Source organism: Leptinotarsa decemlineata, unplaced genomic scaffold, assembly GCF_025532065.1.
Source record: "Leptinotarsa decemlineata unplaced genomic scaffold, Ldec_3_MD MMD2_P_RNA_scaffold_2, whole genome shotgun sequence".
Taxonomy (NCBI): domain Eukaryota; kingdom Metazoa; phylum Arthropoda; class Insecta; order Coleoptera; family Chrysomelidae; genus Leptinotarsa; species Leptinotarsa decemlineata.
The window spans coordinates 10839416-10864483 of record NW_027412529.1 but is presented as its reverse complement, the minus strand read 5'-3'; the positions used below and the strand labels follow the sequence as shown (position 1 = coordinate 10864483).

Sequence of the window (25068 nt, the reverse complement as noted above, 5' to 3'; positions counted from 1 at the left end):
TAATATCTATAGTGTTGTCAAGTTACGATTTTAGACTATTTTAACTCACTGTTTTAGATATTTGAGAACCACATCAATTATTTGAGAGAAAAAAGCTTCAGTGGCAAATAAATACCTTAGTTATTGAAAATTTCACTGTGGGGACTTACTACTCTAGAACACATCACATACATGGGGGGGTTATGATACTTCTCAGAAACAATATGGAGTACAGAGAAATGAAAGAGGTGGCAGGTTTTTCAATTGAAATGCAGATTGAAATCGTTGGAGTTATAACAAAATATGGAATAATTCTGGCACTCTACAGATCGCCACAAGGAGAAATCGATATATTTTTAGAACAGCTGGACTCAGTCTTGCAATTTATAACAGGAACGAATAATATGGAAAATATTTATTTAGCGGGAGATTTTAACATCGATTTCATGACTGAAAGTAACACATGCTGTTCTGTGGAGGATCTGCTGTCATCCTATGGATTACATAAAACAACTGTAGAACCATCACGTGTAACATATAGATCTCAAAGCTGCATCGATAACATATTCACAAACACAATTTCTGAAACGAACTCTCAAACAGTAAATTTACATATGTCAGATCATATGGGACAAATACTAAATTTGTCTCAAAAAGATGAAAGAATAAAAAATCACATGGTGACAGCGAGAAACATAAATATTAAAAACATTGAAAAATGCAAAAAGAAATTATCAGAATTGGATTGGACAACATTACTTGAAAATCTTGATCCCTGTACAGCCTACACATGCTACCATGAGGCATTTCTGACAATATATGAATCATGTTTTCCTATAAAAGAAAAGACAAATAAAAGCAGAACAAAATCGTCAAAATGGTACACTGAAGAACTGAAAAAGATGAAAAATAGATTGGATGCCTTAGACACAATAAGGAAAGTAAGATCAGATGAAGCATCAGAAAGAGCTTATGTTCAGTACAAACACGATTATAATAGAAACATAATAGAAAGAAAAAAGAGGTATAATGAAGAGTACATTGCACAGGCTGTCGACAAAACTAAAGCAATATGGAATATTATTAAGTCTGAAACTGCACCGAATATTACAAAAATCAACAAATCTAAACTCATGACTGATGAGTTAAACGACTATTTTGCAATGGTAGGATCAGAAACAGCAAGTAAAATAGGACAAATCAATGTTCCCTCTATTGAAATGCTGAGAAATAATAATATAGATAATGTCCGATCAATCTATTTTTCTGAAGCGGATGAAAAAGAAATTAAACAAATTTTAAATAAAATTAAACGTGAACGAACTGAAGATATATTTGGAATTTCAACCACAATTTTGAAGGACTTAGGTGATGTAATAGCGCAACCTATTGCATTAATAATCAATAAATGCATAAACGAAGGGGTGTTTCCAGATGAACTAAAGCATGCAAAAGTTATACCAGTTTTTAAAAAAGGGGAAGATATTCCAAATAACTTTAGACCCATTTCAATTCTACCAGTAATATCAACGATTTTCGAAATGGTAATCAAAAAGAGATTAGTCCAGTTCTTTGACAGTTCAGCATTTTTCAACAGCTCTCAGCATGGATATCAGCAAGGAAAATCTACAATGACAGCAATGATAGAGATTATTCAAAAAATCATAGATGCCATTGATAATCAAGAGGACTCCCAGATATTAAGCTGTGACTTGAGTAAAGCTTTCGATACTGTTGACCATGAAATACTGTTAGAGAAATTATCATATTATGGAGTAAGAGGAATTTCGTATAAACTGCTCAAGTCATACCTGTCAAATCGTTTTCAATCGACATGGTGGAAAAATTCACTATCTCAGACAATTCCGGTAACTCAAGGAGTGCCTCAAGGTTCTATTTTAGGGCCAATTCTGTTTATCATCTACACAAACGATCTTCTCGAAAATATCAAGGTTTATGCATCAAGTACATATGCAGATGATACAACTTTTCTAGTTAAAGGCAAAGATGAAGGTGACATAAGACAACAGACAGAGCAAGTTCTAGCCGAAGCAGATATTTGGTTTACGGCAAATATACTCCTGCTAAACAAAGAAAAAACTCAAAGGCTAATGATTTCAAGCAAAAACAATACAGAGGAAAAATCACTAAAATTCCTTGGAATACATCTGGACTCAAAACTAAATTGGAAGGTACAAATAAGCAAAATGAGTAAGAAGCTTAATTCAGCAATATATTGTATAAGGAGAATGAAAACAATTTCAACACATCAAGCGGCTAAAATAACCTATTTTTCAAACTTTCACAGCATAGCAACTTACGGAATCCTTTTGTGGGGCACAAGTTCTGATTCAAACAAAATATTTGTTCAGCAAAAAAAAGCCATCAGAATTCTATGCGGACTTGTATATAGAGATAGCTGCAAAGAGGCTTTTCGTCAACAAAGAATTCTCACCATTCCCAGTGCATATATATATAGTTGTCTAAAATATGTTCACGCAAATCCAGAGATGTTCTCAAAAAATGTACTCAATCATTCTTATGATACCAGAAATAAAGATCTACTGCAAGTTCCTCTTCATCGATTGAAGAAAACACAGCAAGGATGCGATTATTGGGGCGCAAAATTATATAATAAAATTCCAGACTTTGCAAAAAAGAAACACTCGAATGAATTCTCCATCTGGCTGAAAAATGTCCTAATAGAAAAATGTTTCTATTCAATAGAAGATTTTATAAATGAATAATACATGTACTACATCTCTTGTAGGTTTACATGTGCATGATAATTTTGTATATATTTATTTATTTTATTTTGATCTGTGCATCTCTGTGTATACGTATTTTAATTTTAATTTTAATACTAAGGAAATAACGACGTTGTAATGTTTCATTTACAATGAATAAATTGATTGATTGATTGATTATCCATATTCTGTCTATCAAGTCCTAAGGGATTCTTTCGATCTTTACGCCTTATAATTTCGTCTTATGTTCAAATGTCAATTGTCAACGTCTAAATATCAGCTGAAGAGAACCAATGTTTTTGTGGACATTCGGAAAATGAAATGTTTTCAAATAATGATGTTTCATTGGCTTTTGATATGATTAAAAAAGACAGGATTGATATTGTGAGACGATTACAAACCGATAAACATTACGAAATTGTTATTCAGTAAGATTGATCTGCCAAAGAATTATAATCAGATGTTACCAAATTGGATTTATCAAAATAATAAATGCAAACAATGTTCAGGAGTAGAAGTTGGTTTGCTGGAGGTTGGGGTCGTCCCAAAAATTTGCATTCTCTGGAACATCTGAAGTATCTCTACAATGTACTTTCCAGAAATCAAACAGTTTCGGAACACAATCGAGGGTTATTGGTTGAATCTTTGAGGTCAATTGCAGAAATCTTGATATGGGGTGACCAAAACGATTCATCCGTCTTTGAGTAAGTAATTGGATATATAGATTTTATTGAAGCTCACAGTTTTTACTGTTGCAAAGTTCAGGCCAGAAATACATTTCAACTAAAATTCATGGACATGAAATGTGAATGTGAAAATATAACTTCAGCAGTATCAATTAATGGTGAATTTATGCACACACAAACATATAAAGTAGCAAGTAATAATTAGGATGTGACATCATTTAATATAAGTTGAATTCTCACTTTCCAATGTATGACACGTTTGTTCAGAAAAATTAACAATTATCAAGTGACTAGTAGAAGTCGGCCAACTTTATACTTTCTTACTTCAATTGTAGCAAATTTTCTACTAGTGTGCAAATGAAATGGCTCATTTCAGAACATGGACAGTGGAAATGAGGGATAATCTAACCTAATAATTTTCAAATTTCAAAACATTGTTGGCTGTGTCCTGTTTAGTTTAATTTCTGAAATAATTTGTTTCTATAGTCGCTAAAATCTAAATAGATCATGCTGTGTTAAAAACTAAACAATAAAATATTGCCTTTCAAAAATCAGGAACTCACTTTGAGCATTGAAAAACTTGTAGAATAAACAGAAAACACATTGGAAAAATGTACAGAGTTGTACAATCCCATAAATGCTAAGAATAACTGATGTTAAATTTGTTTGGCCATCGAAAAGATAAGGAACATCACCTCTTTTTTTGTCATGTGAACATCACCTTCAAACCACTCGTAGATTCTGGCTTTACCTAGAGCAGCATCCCCATAAACAGTCAGTCAGGTCAGTCAGGTAGAAAAGGGTCAACGAATGTTATTGACAATTTACCTAATCTAGGTACAGGTATTATTGCACAAATTTACCAGAGTCAACATATAAACGCTTTACGCAGCCGTAATATCCAATCATCGGAGATTAACTCAGGATGTATAAACTTCTGAAGAAGCTTGCTACTCGTGCCAGCAAAACGTCAGGAAGAAATTAAAAAAATTGACAGCATTCAAACCCGGAAAATAGTGATACTGAAAACCTCGGCCACGAAAGCTTTAACCATTTTGTCAACACAATTAATATCTATTTTTATAATGTGTTGGACAATTGAAAATTGATTTGTTATTATATACAAATTTTACTGGCTAACCTATGATATCTCTAAAGGCGAACTATTTCTGCAAAATATTGGTATACCTTCAATGTTGAATAAGCAAAGTAAGAAATACGTGGTCTTCTTAACCAGTCATTGAAAACCCTCTTCCAGATCTATATAGAAGCTCATTGAAGATATCCAAAAAAAATTGTTTAAATAATTTGTTGTTTTGGATTTTTACAGTTTCTTTTTGGAAAAAAATATGCTATCATTTTTTTTACGGATAATGAGGCAAAGAAGTGGTGGATCCAGCTTTGTATGTGTCCAGCTTTTACAAACTCTCAACATTCTTTTTGAAAATATAAGAAACGAAACTTCATTGTGTAAGTATTTTTTTACTGGAACATCGCATGTGAAACAGAGTAATTTGATTCCTTTTTCAGACTACCTTCTTTCTAATAATCATGTCAACTCTATAATAGTACATAAATTTGACTTTTCTGATGAAGAAGTAATGGCTTACTACATTTCGTTCCTGAAGACGCTCAGCTTGAAACTCAATGCCCATACAATTCACTTTTTTTATAATGAGGTTTGTGAGAATTTTTTTCAGAGCATGTAATATATATGTTAAAATTTCCAGCACACAAATGATTTTCCACTATACACCGAAGCTATCAAATTCTTCAATCATCCAGAATCCATGGTTAGGATAGCAGTGAGAACATTAACTTTGAATGTCTATAAGGTCGAAGATGCCAGCATGCTTGCTTTCATTAGAGACCGAACTGCTGCTCCATATTTCTCGAATATTGTTTGGTTTATTGGTAAACATATACAAGAGTTGGATTTCTGTGTGAGGAATGATGCTGAGTAAGTAGAATGTTTTGCATTTTGAAAAATGAGAAATGAATCTTTTTATGTTCATTGTATTATTGTATCCATCTGAAAATGTCTATATATGACAAACTGCAATAACGATAGTTACTAGTAAAACTGGTAAAAAACATGGAAAGTTTCATTTCCCATTTTTCAGGATGATCTTCTACCATGTAGTAATGGCTCAATCAATCAATTTATTGTTTTTTATCTACTATTACTACATTATTATTTTGTTTGTAAAAGGCTAAACATTTGCACAATTCTAATATAAAATAATCAAAACCAACCTGAATTATTCTTCTCAACAAGGATCTGAATAGCAATTATTTTCTCATAATTAATTGATATTTTTAAAGATTTCTCACACCAAAGCTGAAAATAATTGCAAATTATGTTTTCGCTGCGAAAAAAAATCGCAGTTAATTGAAGAAGGTAACCTCTCTAGACTGGTCCAATTTCAACCAATCGGGTTTACAGCATTGCATCTGATGCACCTACGACATTATTCATTGCTTCTCGCACGCCAAAGCACTATTATTTGCAGATGATTTTAAAATTTTCGTGATTATTAAAACCTCATTGGATGCCCATAGGCTTCAGTCTGACCTTGACAATCTATCAAACTGGTGCTCCATAAATGGCATGGACTTGAATGCCACATACACTTTTGATTACACTTCAAATGGTCATGTCTTAGAGTCCGTAAATCAAATAAAAGACCTTGGGGTTGTTCTTGATCCCACCTTGAGCTTCAATCTACATATACACACAGTTATCCATAAACCATGAAAATGCTAGGGTTTATCAGATGGCTAACCTACAAATTCACTGACCCAACTACTATCAAAGCCCTTTATTGTTTGCTGGTCCGACCACACCTGGAGTATTGTTCTTCTGTCTGAGTACATGTTTATAAATATAATAAAGACTATTTCATCAGTTTGGACTTCCATTGTCTTCCATTGATTTGAAATCCCTGAAAAAAATAAAAGATTAACCGAAAATATCAATTTAATTAATACAAAAAATTCAAATTACCAGGAAATAACATACAAGCTACAACCAGGGATCTACAACCAGGGATTTCAAATCAATTTATAACATATTAAGACAATGGAAGTCCGAACTGATGAAATACACCACGAAACATTGTCAACCACCTTCAAACAAATAATGAAGACTAAATATGTAAATACAACACTACTATACTACTACACCACTACAACAACAAAAAGAAACAACAATATGAAATATTTGATTAAAAAGTTGCATTAAAAATTCATCAATGTTATCAAATACATTTTCTTCTTGTTTACATTATCTGGCTTGTATTTTATAATGTTATGAAATGGTTACATTTATATTTTTCGGTTTGTAAAATGAATTAAATACTTCGAACTTCGATAGCACCATATTTCTGATCAAGACAAACTGAGTATACACCATCATTGTTATATTATTTTAATTTTGTTTCAGTCATCAATCTCAAAACAGACTCTCGGACTTGGTAGCTGAACATTTGGATCATCTTCACTATCTGAATGACATTCTTTGTCTGAATATAACAGATCTTAATCATGTATTAACCGACCATTTGCTACACAAACTGCTCATTCCCCTGTACATATACTCATTATCAACAAATAGGAAGAAAACGTCAGCTATCGATGCTTTGTCCCAAAATCTGAGTAGATCGTCCTTAACTCCAAAAGGCTCGCAGAACAGTAGTCCAAAAGTTCACGATCTTACAAACGGCAAGGTATCGTGTGTCGTAGCTTTATTTTTGTTGTCGCAAGTATTTTTGATAATAACTCACTCGCCCTTAGTACAAACTCTGGCTTGGATAATTTTGAAAACAGATCGAACTATTTTCGAAAGCGGCGTCGACAAGCTGTTGGAATATTATGAGAAAGAAAAAGAAAAGAAAAGATTGGAAGACGAAGCTGGTGCTCAGGCTACAAGTGATATTAGTTCTAAAGATAGTTGTAGTTCTAAGGAGAATATTGTAGACGAACAAACTAACCTGAATATAACAGACGAAGAAAAAGAAAGGTTGGCAACAAGTCCGACAGATGGGGTGGCTGCAGTGATAGACCATCCTTTTTTGGAAACTGTTTATGACTCGCTGGACTGTACAGAAAACGATTACACCTCTTTATTTGCTCTTTGTCTTTTATATGCAATGGCTAGTAACTCAGGTAAATATTTCCCATCACCTTGAAATTTTCAGGGAGATTTAGATAGATAAATAGATAGATGTTTATTGACTGCGTTATATAAAAAAATACATACACCTCAGGTCATGAGGTGTGGACAATTTGTATATAGAACACAGTATGTACTTAAAGACCAAAAATCACTTAGGCATAAAAAATTATAAGTATAGATAAAAGTTGCCAAGCAGGCAATCAGACAGGTGAATTATTAGTGAAATATGTTGGGAGGCAGATCTGTGAATATGTATCATGGGTTAGGTTAGGTTTCTGTTGAGTGCCTTTATGTTTAATATTGAAAATACACCTCCTGAAAGAATTTTAATTCGAAATATACTTCGTTCATATTGTTGAAATATCCCAACTTTCATAAACCGTTAGAGTTTTTGGCAAATTTTCCCACGTACCTCTGATAAATCCTTAAGGAACACCTAGATTTTTATAGACGAATGTTATCATCAGTTAAAACACATTGAAAAAAAAAATTGAATGAACTGTTTCAATGATGCAACTTTGCCTACCTGTAAACCAAATATCAGAATAATTGTTGGACTACAGTAGAGATGAACCATGATGTCTAACAAGCCTTCTTAGGCTAGGGCCGCACTGCAGGAAGGTTGGTAGGATGGTGGATGGTAGATAGCTGCCTGGCGAACATCCTGCTGTTTATAAACGTGAGTAACAGAACGACGGTAGCCTCAGTGGCCCCCCACCACCATCTAACCTCCAGAAACCATCCAAAGGTACGCCAGGCGTCTATCCAACCTAATCAGTCGTGTTTTCTTCCTTCCTAGCCTAGCTAGGAAGGAAAGCATAATAAGTTCTGTGTACAAAAGAAGGCAATTTGGGACCCAGCAGACCCATTAGGGAAAAATTCAAATATTTTGACGACACTGCTGATATAGCTTCTCTGAAGTTCTTTGCAATTTGCATTCAGTCAACTTCAAAAGTAGGTCGAATGCCTCAACTAACATCCTTAAATACAAATGAAATTTGTCAGGGTGTTGTCTCAATTTTTTTGTAGACTCTCACAAATTCTCCGTCCTGTTGACGCCTCAAATTGTAAGTATGCACCCACGGTTTTTTTAAAAAACTATTTGCCACTATAATTCTTGAATATGAACTTAGTAAAAAATTTTTCGCAAGTTTAGAGAGAGACATGATTGTTACTTTTCCGCTGTCAGTTGGATACTGGCTTCATTTCACTGCGTCCAGGATGTATTGTCCCTCCACCATCCACCCTCCAAGCGACCATCTAGCATCCTGCAGTGCGGCCCCAGGTTTACAGATCACTGTCATTTGAATCATCATATGCAGGGAGTCGGACTGTCGGAAGACAGTGTGTGTGACAATGAAACAGCAGAGCACATACTTTGTGCCTGCCTCGCTGGGGACCGAATCAGGTTTTTAGAGTTCAGCAGAGCCGTACTCTTACCATCTGACATGAAAGACCACTCACCATACAAAGTAATCGCCTTCATTAAGAAGCTGGGTTTATTTGGTCGAGTGTGAATATATGTGAGCCACAATAAACCCTTGCGGGTTGCGATGGAGATTCGAATAGACCCACTCATTTTGGACCTAACCTAACCTAGGTCTTTTATTTACTGATAATGTGGGTCATCAATGAATTCGAAGTATTAGTTATTGTGTTAGTTTATGATTATGGCTCAATTCCTAATTTATAAGTGTAATGAGTACTTGTTATGATACCTTACATTTACCTGAATTCTACTTCAAATTGTTACATTGGACAGCCCCTTATTTACTCTCTTATATAATAATTTGAAGTGAATTCAGTTAATATTAGGTGTCATGTTGAAAGGAGACAAAAAAAGACATTTGTAATCCAATTTCAGGCAGTGGTGTTGATTTGTTGAACTCAGCTGCCTTTGAAGGACAAGCTTGAGTATGTAGAGGTTATGACATCTCCTCTTTTAAAGGCGCCACTTTTGAGATCGCCAGAAGACTCATTGCACGAATATCAAAGAGAAAGGACAGATGAGTCCAGCTATTTGTTATTCAGCCTAGTGCCACTGATGAAACCGATAGCGGGTAGAAACAGCGCTGTCTGGTGTTGGATTACGAAAAAGACTCATGTGGAATATCTTTAATATATTAAAGATCCACCAAATGCCTTAACTGTTGATACAAATTCAAAAAATCAGTCATTTGATGTGATACCTTCTTTCCCTCTTTCAGGTGTCACCTCAGATATCACAGAGCAAGTATTGAGGCCAAAAAAATGTTTCATATCAAAATCTTCAACATCGTCAAAAGACGTTCGATATACGTACAATAGTTATTTGGTGGAGAAGATGCTGCAAATCATAATATTTTCGTGCCAACCATCTTGCAGAGTCAGACTAGTAACTTTGGAATTATCACTTAAGTTATTCGTCCAGCTTGTGATGTGTGATGGGAAAAATATCCTTTTAGAGTCACATAAATTAACGATTGATACTGCCAAAACCCAGAGTACAGCATTATTGAGGAATTTCTATAAAAGCGAAGAGATTTTTTTGGATATGTTCGAACATGAGTAAGACACTTAATTTTTCTGGATTTAATAATAAAATAAAAAAAAATCTCCATTTTAGAATATTCCTAATTATTTTTTGTAGATACTGTGATATGTCTAAAGGTTCTCTTAATGTCGAATGGCTATGTATGGATAGTGCAATCTTATTGCCTCCAACTGGAACTCCTATGACTGGTATTGATTTTACTAAAAGACTGCCCTGTGGAGAGGTAAGAAATGATTAATAAACACAATAAAACATTTCTGATATCATTATATTGATAAATCTTTATTTCAAATTAAATCAGAACAGGCAACATTCAAATCGTATTTTAAAATAGCTGACGTACTAAAGGCAGATCTTTTGAAGTATTCATAATTTGTTTCTTCATCTCAACAAAATAGTTATGAGCAATGAGATAGTTTGGTGCTCGAACACATGTAACAATGACAATATATCTAGTGAAAAAACCAAGTGTTCAGTGACAACTTATTATTAATATTGAAAAAATATGTTTTTCAAATGAGCAACAATCTGGATTTGAGTTACAGAATAGACCTGTTGAAATCCTTAATGTATTCTCTAGTACCGAAGCATGAATTACACTGAAGTTGTTAAAGTAATGTCAGAGTGTGAAAACAAATTTTGATGAGAATCCGTGACAAACGTATTGAAGTAACACTTCATTGTGATATTTTCTTTAAAAAATTGTTTACAAAAGTGCAACACATGTTTCATTGTACAATAGCTTCTTTAGGAGTATGGTTGTGTGAACCTTTTTATGAATATCTCACAATAAAATGTTATCAAAAACGAAATCATAGATGTATAAAGATTCAATATTAAGTAGAACAAGTGATCTCGATGTGACTCTGATTTTTCAAGACTGATATAATTTTTTACATTTTTCTAGGCCTATTAGATTTAAACTAGACATTTTTTAACCATTTAAATTTTCACAAAAAGTAAAAAAAGCCAATTCTTGAATCAAGTTTTTGACTGTGAAGTTGGAATCTCAAAAACCTGATTTTGGAAGGCTTCAATAGCTCCTTAAGGTAATGAAACTCGCTGTCCAAGCATTTTTGTTTCACATAGAGGAACAAAAAAAATCGTAAGGAAATGAATTAGGACAATTTGGGTATTCAGTCATCAATTGATCAATGGATGGTGATGATGATATGGTCAATGACGAAAAAGAACTTCAAATTTTCCAAAATATTGTTGTACGTAGACGACCTAAAGATATTTTCAAGAATAAAGTCAAACGCAAACTGCTTAAACGTTCAATCTGACCTTTATCGATTCGCTCAATATTGCAACTGTAACAGATTGTTTCTCAACTTGAATGTTCGACTGTCTCATTTACAAAAAATCAGTATTTGATTCAATTTGACTTGTTTCATGATATGGAAAATGATACTGATTTGATTATACACTGTTCAAGTTAGGGGTATATTATACTTATCAACCCTAATCGGTTCCAAAATCTCTTTATATTTACAGAAAAAAAAAACAATTCGAAAAGCAAGAAAACAAATTGGATCTGATGATCCAATTTGACAGATGCCATTTTTGTTGTTTTTGTTGTCAACTCTGTGTGAATACAACTGTTACAATTATCTAATTAAACAACTTATTTTTTGTAAAAGGTAGGTCTCGACAGGTGCCTATTTTGCTGCATATTCCGTGTCATTAGTTTACATTCCGAAAAATATTTTTTCAGGTTATTTTTGGATTGAATTTTACCATTACTACCATCATAATAGTTAAATATGTTTTATACCTAGTTGTAAAAACAAATTATCCATACCAGACAAAAAGTTTTTCAGTATTCCGAAAAACGAAACTCTAGGAGATCTATGGTTTTCTTTAGTTGGCCGAGCTAAAATTAAAATTAAATAAAAACTTTCCATCCATAAAAAACAAAGTCTGAAATGACCTACTAAATATACCATCTACCGTTTCAATTTTTCGTTCTTCGGTACCAAAGTATTGCAAATTTTCCAAGTAGAATTCATCGATCATTTCAAAATCGACTCTCGGTAAGTTGTTGGAGTCAGCTTTAACAAAACTAGGCTCAACATTAATTTTGAAATTATTTTAACAAAAATACGAAGTTATGTGTGGAAACCATTGACAGTAGAAAGAGCACATTGTCGCATACACTACAGAGAGCGCTGGGTGACTGGATGACAATATGGCTAATATACCAGTAACGTTGAATTTCTTATTTTTGGCGGGTGGCATGAATGCATAATTGATTTATTTTATTAGGGTTCATGAGCATTCGAAAACCATTTGAAAATACAACTCGTTAAATTCTATTTAGAATCATATTTAGATATAACTTGTACTATATCAGTTGTCAAGGCAAATATTATTGTCCATTTTTATGCTTAATTCGTGGATTCTAGCGATCTTATTATTGTATATTTATTTGTTTGCTGGCTCTATTCTTAAAAAAATGAATGAATAATTACAGGAAAATGTAGTACCCATATCACAATTTATTAGTTTATTCGGCATTGAAAATGTATGTCATATCTCATCCATTCTGCTTGTTTTTGCAACATTGAGTTTCAACTTTTTCTTATCTGACAGCTCGCGTAGAAACAATTCGTTTTTTCATTGAGTTCAGTTTGTGTGTGTTTTAAAAGTGTTTTAGAGATATATTTGAATATTAATATGGTGCATTCTTGTGCTGATTTTAATTATGCGGAAAGGCACAAGAAAACAGAAAGCGCATTGGTTTATAGGTTCCAAAACTTTATAGAAATCATTTAAAAAGTAACTTTAACGAAAATATGGAACTTGGTGACACAGTTTTTCATTTCAACTTCAAGTATTCTCCACAAAAAGTCTTATCTGGAGTTAATACTGTTGCTGAAAGTATGAAAGAAAATGAATTAATATTTTTGCAAAAAATCGAATGCTTTTCATTTTACTTCATTAAATTTTATCATATGATTAATGGTATTATCTCTGAAGCTTTTGTTAGATCAGTTCGAATACAATCAATTCTGTCTATATTTGACCTCATTCAACTTTTCTCTCAAGTTTTGGAAGATTCCACAGATTACCCAAGCGAGCCTATAACGCTTGAATTTAATAGCAATATTAGAAAGAGGTATGCATGTAGAAATCGTTTTTTTTTTTCCATAATAAATTGCAATTGTACAGATTGAGGATTGTAGAATGAATTGAATATTCGAAATGATTTCTTAATCCAGTTTGTATATTTTTTTTATTTTCATAACTGTATATTATTAAAAAATGCATAAAATCATAGTTTAGGTAAATATTTTGTGATCTTTGAAATTTGTGTACTGATTTTAGATATAGTTACAGTTCCAAACATGATTTTTCGTATACATTTTATTTCATGTGTAGAATTTTTCATTAATTGAAACGTTAAAGGGTTCATATACACTTCCATAAATAAATTGATAATTATAGGCTCCGTAAATTTTACGATTTGGCAATGTTGATTATTTCTATTGTTCCTATTGGTCAATCGAACAAGAAGCGGGAATAGGGTCGTGACGTCACCACCCTACCAAATTCGATTTTTAATAATTAATTACGGGAAAACTACGGTACTTAGAGAGATGAAACAAAGTGCACTGTTTTTCAATTCAAAATTTCTATCAAGTGAATTATAAACCAAAAATCATGACACAAGCCCATTTACTTGGAAAAAATCTTGACAAGGTCAACTATATTAAGGATTTAGGAGTCATCTTCGACAACAGATTGAGTTTCAATTTACATTGCGAATATACCATAAACAAATGTAACAGGATGATAGGATTCATTGACAGGATTTTTGAAACTTTCAACAAGCAAGAAGCTATTAAATCATTATAATTTGCTTATTTATATAGTAGACTGAGTTTTGCCAGCGTCATCTGGAGTCCTGGTTATAACCTCTGTAAGGTTAGCTTGACAGAATCCAAAATAAATTCATTACATTTTTAAACTTTAGGGTAAACGAAGAATTATCTCGGACTTGGTCCTATAATACACGAATACTCGTTTATTTGAAAAACCTAACCACTTGGATACCTTTGTAGAAAATGGAAATATGTTTTAGGCGCTTTATCTGTTAATTTCGGAGTCGTTTCTTTTCAAGTAACTGACTCTAAATAATTCTAAATCATTCAATTATTTATTATTCATCATCGATGAATTTCCTTCCAAAATGCTTTTTATTTGTACAGTTTTTAAATCAAAATCATGAAAACTGTATCAAGGAGATATACGTACAATATCCTACGTGATATTAGCCGGGCAAATATTTATTTTCTTGTACAGTTTATGTTGTCTTGTAAGATATATGAAATATTTGAATGTTTATTATTTTTCTATACTGGTCATACGTTTTTTAGCCTGATTTCTTTATTATTTGAATTCATATTCTTACTTTCTTTTTATAATCATTGGAAAGTAAAAACTAACCTCACCTAGCATATATCAATATAGTTCTCTAGTAAGTGCACATCAACTGGTTGATCATAGTGGAACCTTTTTAGTCTAATTTTTCTGTTAAAATCAATTTTTCCAACTTTAGGGCTGCAAAATATAAATTAATTTGACAGAGAGATTCCTGATTATGCACTTATCAAGTGAATTACATCTAGCATTTTTTTAGGTGGAACGTGCCAGAAGGGCTATCCGGGTGTATTTTTTGGTAAGGAACTTGGTGCTAACATTGAATGGTGAAATAGAAACCCAATTGCCATTGACGAACCCGCAGAGCTGCGTGCAGATCGATCAAGCGCTGGACCTGAGTATAACTCGTTGTGTGTCAAAGCCGCATGCATTGATCAATCACTAGTTTATTTGTTGAAAATTTTCGAACGCCCTTTCGTTTTCATAGTTTATTATATTTTATTTTCGCTTTGCTTTTGTTTTACTGTGTTTGGTGTGGGCAATGAAAATTGACAAAGGAACTATGAACTGAAGGTAGCTTCTGTCTTCTGTAGCAGAATAAATATGAACGTCTTTGGTAAGAGTTACTCAGTGTTTCAGAACACTTTAATTCTTTCAATTTATTGATCTCTTTCATTGGAGCCAGAAATCCTTCGTCAATTTTTATGATAAATGATTTGAAAAAATTCCTGCTCATTCTCATTTTTTATATTTTACAATTATATCATTGATTTACAAGTATTTTGTTCTTGAATTTAGTGGGAGTTTTTTCAAATTTACTTGCATATCATTGTCTGTCATGCATGGGTTTCCACTTTTTTGTTTTTTATAAAGAAAATGTTTTGTGGTTACTTATAGTCAGATTTAAAACAATTTCCAAGATATGACTGAAATTCATAGATGTCTTCTGAAGATTATTGAATAACTTCCCTGAACTTAATCATAGAGTATGAAATTTACTAATTTATTTTCAACTATTTTCAACAACCTTTCATTGTAGTCAGCCTAAATAAAATTCATTATTAAATTTCGTTAGTTCTGAAGCAGCGTTGATGAGAATATTTTTCAAATTTTTATCAGCACAGTTGGCAGAGCTGGAGATGGAGACTTTCCATTAGTTATTTTAGTCATACCCACATGACTGGTACCAACGTAAATTTGGCACGTAATTTCGAAATTCGGTTTGCATCTTCAATAATATTAATGTCTAGAAATGCTAACAAGTCGTTTTCTTCCATTTCTAGAGTGAACTTCAGTTTCGGATGAAGGCTGTAAAAAGTGTCTAATATTTCTAATTGTTTATTTTTCAGAATGGTAGTAAAAATGTAGTCAACATATCTTCTGAAAAATGGCAATAATAATATAACCCAAAATATTCAATTTTTTTATAACAATAATAATATAACCCAAAATATTCAATTTTTTTATAACAATAATAATATACTCGAAAACGGATTCAAAAATCGTGTATTTAGAATCCGTTCCCAACAGAAACACTGTTAGAAAAATTAACACAACTTTATCAATGAAATTGTTTTGTTGGTTCATTTTTATATCCATATAATTTTTTTATATTGTAAAATAAGCTATGTTATTTCAAAGCAATTTTGTTACACGGGTGGAAGGACTTTGGTTGATAGCCAGTTGAACAAAATTGTAATTTTGTTCAATAAATTACAATTATTATTATTAGAATCCGTTTAAAATTTCGCTCCAAAAAGCTGATACTTGTTGACCTCTGCGACGTCACATGTTCCCAAACACTGGTAAACTGATAAGGCGATATAACATTTGTATGCATTTTTTCTAGTGAAAGATGCTTTCTGAATTTTTCAAGTGTTATGAGATACCTCATTTTGCAAATACTATAATTGAAATGTCTAAAAAGTTATTCATTCACATTCAATTTATGGAAAATGGGAAGAAAAGTGATTGAGCCAAGTTGCAAAGATTCGGCACTTGTGTCGACAGAATCTAAAATGTACTTCCCTTCAGATAATTTGGATGTACTTACTTTAAATAATATTGTTTGATTTTTTATAGTGAACGCCATCATTTTTTGAGTTTTCGAAGATGTGAATGGAAATTTTGAGGTTTGAAAGTGAACACAGTGACTTTTGTATTCGTTTTATTCAAAATAGTTTTAGTAGTATTTTAGTTAGTATAGCTAGTATATTAATCAAAAGAGGTTCTTTGTAAATTCTGCTAAGGTCAAAATTGCTCTTTGTTATGAATAAATTTACCACCTCCAAACAATTATCTGCAAAATTGGACAATTTGCCTTGTCTAATGAAGTCACTTTCCATTATGGGAGAAAATTTCAAAATCGTAGATAAATTCAAAGAAATTGCAGGAAATTTTTATAAGATAATATTGACAATTGACATAGTCTTTTATAGTGATGTTTGTGAACAAGTGACGTCATGCATTTTGATGTTTGTCACAGAGTGATTTAATTATATCACAATAATTGATCATTAACGATTAATTAAATCACTCAGAAAAAAAAATGTGTTTTTTGGGATTCCTATTGAAAGATAACGAACGTTTCGAGACAAAATTTTATTTTTATTTGAATATTGCCATTATATCTGTAGTTTTGTCATAATTTTGAATTATTAAGAGGCATAAAAATTGAAGAGTTCATTGGTAATTTCAGAACACATGTATATGTGTTAGCATAAACACAGTTTTAAAGACAGACACAGTAATTGTTAAAGTAACTGTATATTATTTATCTGTAGGAACTATAAGTGTTAAACAGCCAATTGAATAATTTTTAAAGGATAATGAAAAAGACCCTGCATCTCACTAACAACTGGCTTTTCGAAAAAGTTGTAAGTGACAAAAAGATTTAAAAATTATGTATTAAACCTACAGTCTTATAATACTTGTTTAATCGTAATGCATGGAAATGTTCGCAGGGTTTAAGGGGTTCAATATCCCCTAAAATTTTATGGGCAGAACAGATTTTGTGAATTTATATGAAAAAGATGCTCTTACGATAAGAGATCCATGAATTCATTTTCATTACAAAATGTTGAATAGTTCATGAACTATTGGAAAAAATTGATTTTCGTTTTGCAGTAGGGTGAGTTATATCCAATCAAGTTATTTTTGACCCCAGAATGTGTGTGGTCAATTTATTACCTACCTTTTGTTACCTCCCTGTACAATATCCATACATTAATACTCTATAACGTTTCACTAAAATGACATGTTATGGATTTTCATTAAGTATCGGCCAATTCACTCATATACAACAATTCTCTTTGAAAATTCATTTTATTTATAGATGATGTCATTATTTAAAAATTTTTGATTGATGTCAAAGGGAATTTGAAATATGATATATATCAAAGCTGTTGATTGACATATGTAAGACAGAATAGTGTATTATTCTTCAAGTTTAAACTTCTTACTAATATGTGCTTCATTGGTTGTCATTCTCGTCTTACTCTATTCTATTCAATGGTGACCATTGAATTTAGAAATATGTTCTGAGCGCATTTTGAGTATACAACCCCACGAGATTAACCTCTTTGAATGTTCTTAAATATCTTGAGAATTCCATCTGAAATGAAAGCAAAGGATTAAATTCCAGGAAAGATATACAAGTACATTTTTTACAGAATATGAACGTTGAAACTGCTTTTTTATTAATTTACTTATTCACACTACAAAAAAAATTACACATTGAACGATTCATTTCTTTCCTAATAATCTGTATGGTTTTTACTAATATAATCTAGGTATATGAACTCTTTTAATTTACCAAAATATTTTTTCAATGCTGAAATACCATCCATATTCTTCATAGTAGAATTGTTACTAACATAGCTTTTAAACATCCAAAATCAAGCACTAGTGATTGACCTAATCTTGTGGCATCCAAACTTAGCAAAATCCCTCATGAAAATATTTCTTTTTGTAGACAACTCTGATCTTATCGCCTGCACTGTAGTTTGGAAAGACGGCACCAAAATGAGAAGGTTCTTAGTGATCGATATTCTTCAACTGATTCTTGTGGAACCCGACACGAAACGGTTAGGGTGGGGTGTAGCGAAATTGGTAGGGTTCTTGCAAGACATTGAAGTTACTGGAGACAAGGATGATTCTCGATGTTTGCACATCACTATTCACAGGCCGATATCTGGAGCTACAACGAATAGGGTGCCATTACTAAATGCCAAGTTTGTGTTTGATGATAACATCCGGTGCATGGCTGCTAAACAAAGGTTATCTAAGGTGAGTAGTTTGCAAGTGAATTTGATGATGTGGGTTATTTAGAATCAATCAATTTCAATCAATCAATTTATTTCAACAAGAACAAAACCAGTTATTACAGTTCAGTTGGCTGATGAAGCAATTTCAAGGTTATCTAATTATTCATTTAGTTAACAATATACAAAGCGAATGTCGGAAAAATAAGTAGAATTTCTAATAATACACAAAGTAATCCTTGGTGAATACAATAGGTATATCTTAATATAAATAATATCGCTCTGTTTTGAAACTCATCCGGAGTGGAACAAAATACACCTAGGCGTGTAACGCCTGTTTTGTGCTTTTTTCCCACTCGTTGATGAGGTATTCAAATAGTGTAATAACATATATCAAATAACAGCAGTAGTTGAGTATAAGTATGAGAATGTAGATGAAGATGGAAGTTAAAAAAAAGAAAAAAAATTCTTATACTGGAAAACCAAACAAAACAAAACAAGACAAAATGGGAAGGAAGGGACAGTGATCGGCCTTGCAGGATTATGAGGAGATTACAAAGAGATCCAAGAGTTTTGATATATTTGAGTCTCGGAACACAAAATATTATGTAGCCCACAGAAAATCCTATGAGTAATATTTTCAGATAAGAAACTTGACCAATATTCATAAAGCTGACAGAAAATCATATTGATGTATTCTAATGAAGCGCAGAGGATCTGATAGGTAAAAATTCATATAGTGCCCCAATAAATGATGAGTTGATTTTTTAACACCAACTGGCTAGGCAACCATTTATAGTAAAAGGAACAACTGGAACCTTTGGCATAGGAGATGAGTAACACTAATTCCTAGCGAAAACTGGTCTCTTTATATACAACAGTGTACACTTTCATTTTCCGACACACATCAATGATTTCGGGTATACATTTGCTAGAATTTGTTCCCTCGAATTTTAACAGATTGATTCATAAAAAGGTAAACAGAGAGATTTTTGGAATGGGACCTTTGTCACTGTTCATGGTTCTCATGTCACATCTTTGCTATTTCTAGACTTTCAAAATCATCTAAAAATCTGTTATCATGTACCGATGTCAACAGTTTTAGACATATTTTATTTATTCTATAATCGTTCTATTTATGACCCCCTCCCCCACTCCCTCACCTCCTTTTTCTAAAAAATCATAAACACTTGATATAACACTTTTTTATGTACAGTGTGACATATATATATATATATATTATGTTTCACTAACGATAAAAATAAAATAAATACAATAATAAAAATTAATTGGCGCTCCGGGGCGACTTCATTGATTCCAGTGGCGCATTTGCTTTTTCAGCTGCAGGAAAACCCGGAAAAACCTGCAGCACCACATCATCTGAAGATCTTGATCTAACAATGTCCTCTCTCTCATAAAACAAAATGTAGGGTTTCTCCAGAGGCTCCAATAAATTCAATGCATCGCCAGAACACTTCGTGACACGACTATCGTCAAACTTAAACCAGTCCGTTTCTTCTTTGACCAAGGCGTAATAATGACCACATTCAACGCCAGAACCACAGTGAACAATGACTGCATGAATATTATAACAGTGGTCTGCTAGGTTGAAATGTTCATCTATTTCGAACCTTCCAAAGAGTTTCTTGCTTCCGTTAGAGGTTGAGTCTTGTTTGAAAATCATCAGTGTTATTATTAGATTGACTGGTGCCTCAGCTATACTTGTATAGTATGTATATATATATATATATATATATATATATATATATATATATATATATATATATATATATATATATATATATATATATATATGTATATATATGTATATATCAATCTTCGGTTGCAACTATGTAATATTATTTTTTCATTATAAGAGTACTTTTCGGTTACATTTCAATTCTCTATATATTCCATCTTTTATTTGGATAAAAAATTAAATAATTTGCGGCTTGTCTAATGAAGAATGTTTACTTTTCAGGGGAGAATAAAAGCTCGTCAGAAAAAGATGCAGCACATTGCTCGTCTACTGGAAATTCCCGGACAATCAGGACCCCCAAGCCCAGCATTTGCAGGTCAGGGTTCCTATACTGGGAGGACGACCATTCGAGGCAGTAGAGAAAATCGACCCCTATTCAATATCTCAAGAGGCCCTGGTTTTGCAGCACCAAGAAGAGAAAGTTCACCTGGAATAATACACAGAGCAGATGAAACTCGCAGGAACAGAGATGTAGATAGCCCCAACAAGAAAGACAATGGCCGAAAAGACCTCAAATCACGTGACAACTCGACAAACAGGCTTAGATCAAGAGAGGGGTCTCCTCGAATGCCGAGGCCTAGGTCAGAAGAAATACCATTGGAATTAATCAAAAAAGCACCCAGTTCTGTTATTGATATGGCGCCAAAGATCACAATAGTTCCAAGGTATTATTTTATCTTTGATTTGTTGAATTTCAGTAGATAATCTAAAAGTGAATTAATAATCTTGTCGCATGAACTCCTTCATTTAGATAAACAAAATTGTTCTAGATTCTAGAATGTAATTGTTCGAATCGCATTTTTGATTATTAATCTCCTGCTTTTGAAGGCCACAAACGCCAAGAACTATTGTTGAAACTGAACCGTCCACTTCTAATGGAAATCAAACTCCTGTTAAAGAAGTGATCGCTGCGGCATCTATATCAGAAGAAACATCATTCATTGCTGATGAACTAAATGGAGATGGTGTTGATTCATAATGGTCATTTGGAAGACTATTTGTAAATAGCTTGGTATATTTGGACATCTTTGTCACTGTTGTAAATTGAAATATCATATGTAAATAAATTATTAAACACAAATGATATTACCAATTCATTGTTTATTATATGTATCAGAAACGAGATTGGATGACATTCCCGGGTTTAGGTGAAAATACCTTACCCCTTGCCTCTCAGTAGACCTACGACTTTGTAGGTACATGTGGCAGATACCCGACCGAAAAAAAAACAACTAACCCAGCTAATGCCGCGCAGAGAGTTGAAGTAAAACCATCAGGCATCTGTGCAACATCTTCGATTTGGAAGATTTGTCGCAAGTAATTTCCCACTATATATATTATATACGATATGTTGCAAATTTTTTTTACCACTTCTGAACCGTGTGATATGTACGTTTCTCCCAAGTCGCCGGCAATACTGCAGCCTCGTTGACTTATTGAAGTTTTTCTCGCATCTTTTTCATGACAGCCATTCCAATCTAGTGCCCTGTACTAGTTTATACAAATCCCTTGCTGGATACATGTCATATTCTTCTGGACATAATTTAGGTTGTACGTAAATTATTTGCGTCCTGTGTTCCAATGCCTGACATTCACATGAAATGTAACGATCTGTTTCTGTCTCTTTGTTGCATTGCCTGTAGCAAAGGTCTCCGTTGTTCAGCCTCATTTCGTTCAGGTAGGCAACTCACGGGGCAGTATACCGATGTTCTGAGCCAATCCCTGCTTTGTAGAAGTAGTTCCTCGGTTGTCTTCTCGGAAGTCCCTTCATAAACAATTTCCCATGTGTGTTCCCTGGTATGTTTTACTCGTACTATCCATGTTTCTCATAGACCTACTTTCCTGCACGAAAGACTCTGATACACCCACAGCTGGTTCGGGAATTATATATGGTGAAAAGAGAAATGAAAATTTATATGCTTTTTTACCACTTTTAATTGTAACTAACGTTACTGCAGTTAGTGGTAAAAAACAGAAATTTTCATTTCTCTTTTCATTATGATCTCCTACCACGTAGTAACGGCTACATCCATCAGCTTATATATGGAGTTCATGATCCATGTTTGGCACACTCGACTCGTTCGTTGATTGAGTGTCCTTGCACCCATTGTACAGTCAATTTATTTCTCTCCACCAGTTTCCTCAGTTCTTCATGGCATTTCCAGATCAGTCTCAATGCTACTTTTCAGTTCTTCAGTGCTCTATGTGCAACCTGGCCATCTGTTAATACCTCAAATTAATGTTCCTTGTATATTGCAAGATTGCATACACTTCAGTCTGAAAGACTGATGTGTACTGCCCGACTGGGTAACTGAAATGAAGATTTATGCCCACACAGTGAATTCCAGCTTCTCTTAAATTATGAGATGGCACGCATTTTGATGATATGGTTTGATGTACAAATTTTGAGATTATTTAAATGAGACGGAAGATAATATCAACTCTAAAAAGTCAATTCGAATATCAAATATTATTGAAGTGAAATAGCACCAATTCATGTTCATTTTGGTCGGTTAAACATCTAGTGTTAATTTATTTCATTGATTTTATTGGGGAAGTTATCAGTTCACATTCTTTTTTTTTGTTTAATTTTTCATACAAAATAAAAATGACGCGTATTCTAAATATCAACAACAGGCTCCATATAAAGACATTTTTTCAATATTTCCAGTATCATCCCACATACCAATTGAACGGGAAAATATTGAAATCGAACAAGATATGAGGAATGAATGAAAAATGTTTTTTAGAAGAAATAGCCAGTGACGTCCCTAAAAAAATCAAGAACGTTAAAAAGGGCCAGGAACCCATAAAAATAAGTTCGTATAGAAATTTCAATACTTTTCCATACGTTTCATGGACATTGATTATCTAAGGTTGCCTGACAAGTTTCAACTGGATAGCCTCAAAAATATACTACGTTTATAATGAAAATTAGGGAAATATTAAAAGTTCAACTTCTATATAAGAACATAGGCTTTCGCGGCCGGAGTCACGATTAAAGAGAACAAAATTCGGGCTAGTAGGTCGTAGTCGAGTGAAACCTGAAGTAGGTACCAAAAGTTTCGTCTGCTACTGCGGCAGACGTCATCAGTGGTATGAGTGTTGACTGCGAATACGAAAGTTACATATATCTCGAAGTCTCAGCTGACTGGCGAGCTATGTGTTCACTCATCACTCTTATTTATAATTTCAGGGGGTGGTGGTGGTGACCTCGGCTAGGCCAACGGTGGGGGCGATGGCGAATAGTACACAAATGCTCACTCCTGATTGGTCCGCACTTTTACTGAGTTGTTATGATTGATCTGCACTGTTACTAGGTTGTTCCACGTTGTTTATGAGTATGCTACTGGTGGGATGTCGATCATAGTTGTATTATAGTCCATTAATGGTCATGAGTAGGGTAAACTGGGTACGGTTGTGACAATTTTCATTTGATCACCCATAATTTTGTTAGTATGCCAGTTAGACACAAAAAATCATTTTTTTTTAGTAAAGTGTGTATTCGTGTACGCATAAATACTAAAATACTGTGCCTAAACAAAAAGGTTAACTCATAGGACCAAAATTAGAAGAGATGAAACAAATGTCACAACCGACCACACCCCAGGGGCGGTTGTGACAGAGTTGGGGGTCGGTAGTGACAAGTTCTAAAATACACAAAAATGATTTGAAATTACTTTTATTGCGAGTAATATAAGAAATCTAAGATTAATTTTGAGTTCTAAAAACTGAATAATGAGATACTGAGATCTAATCAGACTCATCACAGTTATGACAAATGTAATGGCGACTACAACCTGCGCACTTTAAGTTCACATTTTCCTTAGCATTTGATCCATTTTTCGCCAGGCCTACTTTCAGAATATGTACCTATACAGACAGAAATACTCTTCTTCATCCGATGATGGTGGTGATATCTTCTTTTTCGTGACTTTGTTTTTTTTCCTTTCCCATTGTTTTTTTTCTTTTGACATTTAAACGGACAAAACTTTTGAAACAACCTAATATATGAAGTGAATTGAAAGTATTTTCCTTATATTTACCAATAGTGAACGATTATTAAACTGTATCTGATGAAAACAAATTGGTTGGCGAAATGTGGAGATGATAGGTAGTTCTTTTGCCAAATTTCACTACCAGAAATCATAAAAGTAAGTAAGAGATTACTGAGAATAGAATTTTTCTCATAAGTTTTTGTTCTTTCTCAACGAAAAAAAAAGCAATTGTGACTATTGCAGAAAATGAAAAATAGTAGAGCCGAAACATTGAGGATGCTAGTAGTTTTGTAATTTCTTCGAAACCCACTAAAGAAGAAATAGGTTTAAATTAAAAAATTGGGTTAGAAAACACATTTTTTGTAAAAAACATATTTAAATGCTATAAATTATACGGTTTGAACAACTTTTTTTGCGCTAATATTTCGAAATTTCATTCCATCTCGATTTTAATACCTTCCGTTTCAAAAAGGGTTACAAATTCAGACTAAGTATAACTTTAATAACAATAATAATAACGTAATTCATACATAAATACAAT

At 33.0% G+C, this 25068-nt stretch overlaps 3 protein-coding genes across 5 annotated transcripts; 2 read left to right on the top strand and 1 right to left on the bottom strand.

Moving 5' to 3' along the window:
• Positions 1-203: 203 nt before the first annotated feature.
• Positions 204-2194, top strand: LOC141487484 (uncharacterized). The gene is made up of 3 exons (XM_074186576.1): positions 204-1164; positions 1348-2048; positions 2102-2194. Exons 1-3 carry the CDS (start codon positions 204-206, stop codon positions 2192-2194), a joined length of 1755 nt encoding a protein of 584 aa, XP_074042677.1.
• Positions 2195-2986: 792 nt separating this feature from the next.
• ema (C-type lectin domain containing ema) lies at positions 2987-21622 on the top strand. 2 transcript variants are annotated; one of them, XM_074183341.1, is made up of 11 exons: positions 2987-3430; positions 4743-4882; positions 4943-5091; positions 5143-5372; positions 6858-7579; positions 9797-10136; positions 10219-10345; positions 14768-14906; positions 18482-18795; positions 20752-21194; positions 21358-21622. In XM_074183341.1, exons 1-11 carry the CDS (start codon positions 3219-3221, stop codon positions 21506-21508), a joined length of 2967 nt encoding a protein of 988 aa, XP_074039442.1. In that variant the 5' UTR covers positions 2987-3218; the 3' UTR covers positions 21509-21622. The 2 variants fall into 2 exon arrangements, with proteins under 2 accessions (XP_074039442.1, XP_074039436.1); XM_074183335.1 differs by having other exon boundaries at positions 14768-14918.
• Positions 5773-12270, bottom strand: LOC141485802 (uncharacterized). Of its 2 annotated transcripts, XM_074183347.1 has the most exons (3): positions 12060-12270; positions 11927-11998; positions 5773-6357 (listed from the first exon to the last, which is right to left on the bottom strand). In XM_074183347.1, exons 1-3 carry the CDS (start codon positions 12139-12141, stop codon positions 6194-6196), a joined length of 318 nt encoding a protein of 105 aa, XP_074039448.1. In that variant the 5' UTR covers positions 12142-12270; the 3' UTR covers positions 5773-6193. The 2 variants fall into 2 exon arrangements, 1 of the variants encoding a protein (XP_074039448.1); XR_012467474.1 differs by lacking the exon at positions 5773-6357 and having other exon boundaries at positions 10559-11998; positions 12056-12270.
• Positions 21623-25068: the final 3446 nt, after the last annotated feature.